Source organism: Penaeus monodon, chromosome 17 (genome assembly GCF_015228065.2).
Source record: "Penaeus monodon isolate SGIC_2016 chromosome 17, NSTDA_Pmon_1, whole genome shotgun sequence".
In the NCBI taxonomy this organism is placed as follows: domain Eukaryota; kingdom Metazoa; phylum Arthropoda; class Malacostraca; order Decapoda; family Penaeidae; genus Penaeus; species Penaeus monodon.
In genome coordinates this window covers 16,736,292-16,739,410 of record NC_051402.1, presented here as the reverse complement: position 1 = coordinate 16,739,410, position 3,119 = coordinate 16,736,292, and the positions used below count along the sequence as shown (strand labels likewise).

The 3,119-nt window shown below is 35.8% G+C and overlaps 1 protein-coding gene across 1 annotated transcript in view; it reads left to right on the top strand.

Moving 5' to 3' along the window:
- Positions 1–410: 410 nt before the first annotated feature.
- Positions 411–3,119, top strand: part of LOC119583565 (probable histone deacetylase 1-B) — a gene marked incomplete at its 5' end in the record, with an annotated part of 4,451 nt that continues 1,742 nt past the window's right edge. The window contains 8 exon segments of the mRNA XM_037932111.1: positions 411–523; positions 1,007–1,124; positions 1,231–1,382; positions 1,489–1,692; positions 1,792–1,896; positions 1,984–2,080; positions 2,329–2,637; positions 2,866–3,119. The exon segment at positions 2,866–3,119 is cut by the window's right edge and continues 1,742 nt beyond it. Coding sequence (XP_037788039.1) covers positions 411–523; positions 1,007–1,124; positions 1,231–1,382; positions 1,489–1,692; positions 1,792–1,896; positions 1,984–2,080; positions 2,329–2,637; positions 2,866–3,119 — 1,352 coding nt within the window.

The following is a 3,119-nucleotide window of genomic DNA, read 5'->3' as shown; positions in this document are numbered from 1 at the left end:
CTATTCTCTATTCTCTCTCTCTCTCTCTCTTCTCTCTCTCCTCTCTCTCTCTCTCTGTTTCTGTCTCTCTTCTCTCTCTGTTCTCTCTCTCTTCTCATCTCTCTCTCTCTTCTCTCTCTCTCTCTCTCTCTCTCTCGTCTCTCTCTCTCTTCTCAGTCTCCTCTCCTCCTCTTCAGTCTCTCTCTCTTTCAGCTCTCTCTCTTTCATCTCTCTCTTTCAGTCTCTCTCTTTCAGTCTCTCTCTTTCAGTCTCTCTCTTTCAGTCTCTCTCTTTCAGTCTCTCTCTTTCAGTCTCTCTCTTTCAGTCTCTCTCTTTCAGTCTCTCTCTCTCTCTCTCTCCTATGAGTGGAGATGGAGGCATGTTTGCATAAGTGTTATTACATATTTTAACAGTCCTTTCCTTTTTTTCAGGTGACATTGGAAATTATTACTATGGCCAGGGCCATCCCATGAAGCCACACAGGATACGTATGACACACAACCTCCTCTTGAATTATGGGCTGTACCGCAAGATGGAGATATATGTTAGTATTTGTACAATGAACTTAATAAACTTAGAGACGATTTTCTTATTGTAATATTGTAAATTATTTTCATACAAAAGAATTGTGATGGCTTAAAAAAGCTAAGAAAGCGTTTTACAGATAATGAATGACTTGTGATGACATTTTTCCTAAGGTTTAAAGGACCTCTAGAATCCCAATAGAAACAAATTTGTGAACATATATGGAAGTTATGTTTGAGGGAAAAACATTATTAGTAAATCTGTTAAAGTTTATAAAGAGTAAATAAAAGTTGGGTATTATGGTTACCTCAATAAATTAGTTTTCACATCAAAAGAGAGGATAAAGAAGCATTCATGATCAAAATTTCTTGAGCTTAAAAATATTTGACAGTTTGGTCTGCTATAGCATACACCCCCCATGTTATGCAGGATGTAAATTAAAGCTAAAAGATAGCATTATGATTTACTATATATTTTTTGTTAATATATATTTATTTTTCAGAGGCCTCATAAAGCAACTCAAGATGAAATGACCAAGTTCCATAGTGATGACTACATCAGGTTTATAAGGTCCATTCGTCCAGATAACATGAATGAATACAATAAACAGATGCAAAAGTGTAAGTATTTAAAGCTTAATATGTTTAATTGATGCTTTAAACAAATATATAGTAAAGTTTTTCATTAAGTGATTTTGTAATTTATTGTATTATTTTTTCTCAACAGTTAATGTTGGAGAAGATTGCCCAGTCTTTGATGGCCTGTATGAGTTTTGTCAGTTATCTTCTGGAGGCTCCATTGCTGGTGCTGTGAAGTTGAACAAACAAGCTTGTGATATTGCTATTAACTGGGCTGGTGGACTTCATCATGCAAAAAAAGTAAGGCGATCTAGGTTATGTAAATTTTGTTAGTGAATGTGGAAGAAAAATCCTTTAAAAAACTTGGCTCAAGCAACAGGTTTTCTTATACATTCATCAATTTCAGAGTGAAGCTTCAGGTTTCTGCTACGTGAATGACATTGTGTTAGCTATTTTGGAGCTCCTTAAGTATCACCAGCGAGTTCTGTACATTGATATTGATATTCATCATGGAGATGGTGTTGAGGAGGCCTTCTACACCACAGACCGTGTAATGACTGTCTCCTTCCACAAGTATGGAGAGTATTTCCCTGGGACTGGAGACCTAAGGGTAAGGAATTATATGTTAGTAGTTCATTATAAGACATATGTAAAGTAAATACATATTTTATATTTTTGTGGAAAAGAAATGACTCTTCCTATCTTTCAGGATATTGGTGCTGGGAAGGGTAAATATTATGCTGTTAACTTCCCATTAAGAGATGGCATAGATGATGAGAGCTATGACAGCATATTTGTGCCAATAATGACAAAGGTAAGAAGTAACTGAAAGTAACATGCTGAGAAATTATGAAAATTATGTTATTGAGTATCAAATTGTAAAATATATTGTTTTTGGCAGGTAATGGAAACCTACCAGCCCTCTGCAATTGTTCTTCAGTGTGGTGCTGACTCTCTCAGTGGAGACAGGCTTGGTTGTTTCAACCTCACCCTAAAAGGTAATGTACTTGTAACTTTAACAGAAAACCCACTCTACACAAAATAAGTTTTGAAAAGATGAAACAACAGGTTCAATGGTCTGAGGAATGTGATTGTAATATTGTATATTACCAGTTGTAAGAGTATAACCATCTGTTACTGTACTCCGCTGGGTATTTTTATTCATTTTTGTTGATAATATTTGACTATTATTTATGTACTTGTTTATTAGCAATTATCATTTATGTTGATTTTTTCCTCTTTATAGGCCATGCAAAGTGTGTTGAATTTGTCAAGAAGTACAACCTTCCCCTACTCTTACTTGGTGGAGGAGGATACACCATCCGTAATGTAGCAAGATGTTGGACTTATGAAACGGCTGTTGCTTTAAATACGGAAATTGCAAATGAACTTCCCTACAATGATTACTTTGAATACTTTGGACCAGACTTCAAGCTCCATATCAGCCCCTCCAACATGGCCAATCAGAATACACCAGAGTATTTAGACAAGATCAAAACCAGACTGTTTGAAAACTTGAGGATGTTGCCCCATGCACCTGGTGTACAAAGTATAGGTGAGGTTTAAAGAAAATGTTATTCGTATTGCCTTTATATTCACTCTTCACATTTTTCCCCTGATTTATACATGAAAATAGAATATCACCCAAAAGGGCTATCAAATAAATGTTAGCTATGATTTTTTTATTTATTTTATTTATTATTACTTATACTGTTTTATTAGGTATGGTTTAATAAAGTTATATTTTCCAGTCACTTACTGCAGTTTTCCTTCTGTTTTACAGCAATTCCAGAAGATGGTGTAGCAGAAGAGAGTGAAGATGAAGACAAAGCCAGTCCAGATGAGAGAATTTCTATACGTGCTTCTGACAAACGCATTGCCCCAGATAATGAATATTCAGATTCCGAAGACGAGGGTGACGGGCGAAGAGATGAACGATCCTTCAAGCCCAAAAAGAAAACAAAGACTGATGAGAGTGCAACCAATAATGGTGCAGGAGAGGACAAGAAGGACACCTCTATCACTTCTGCAAAGGAG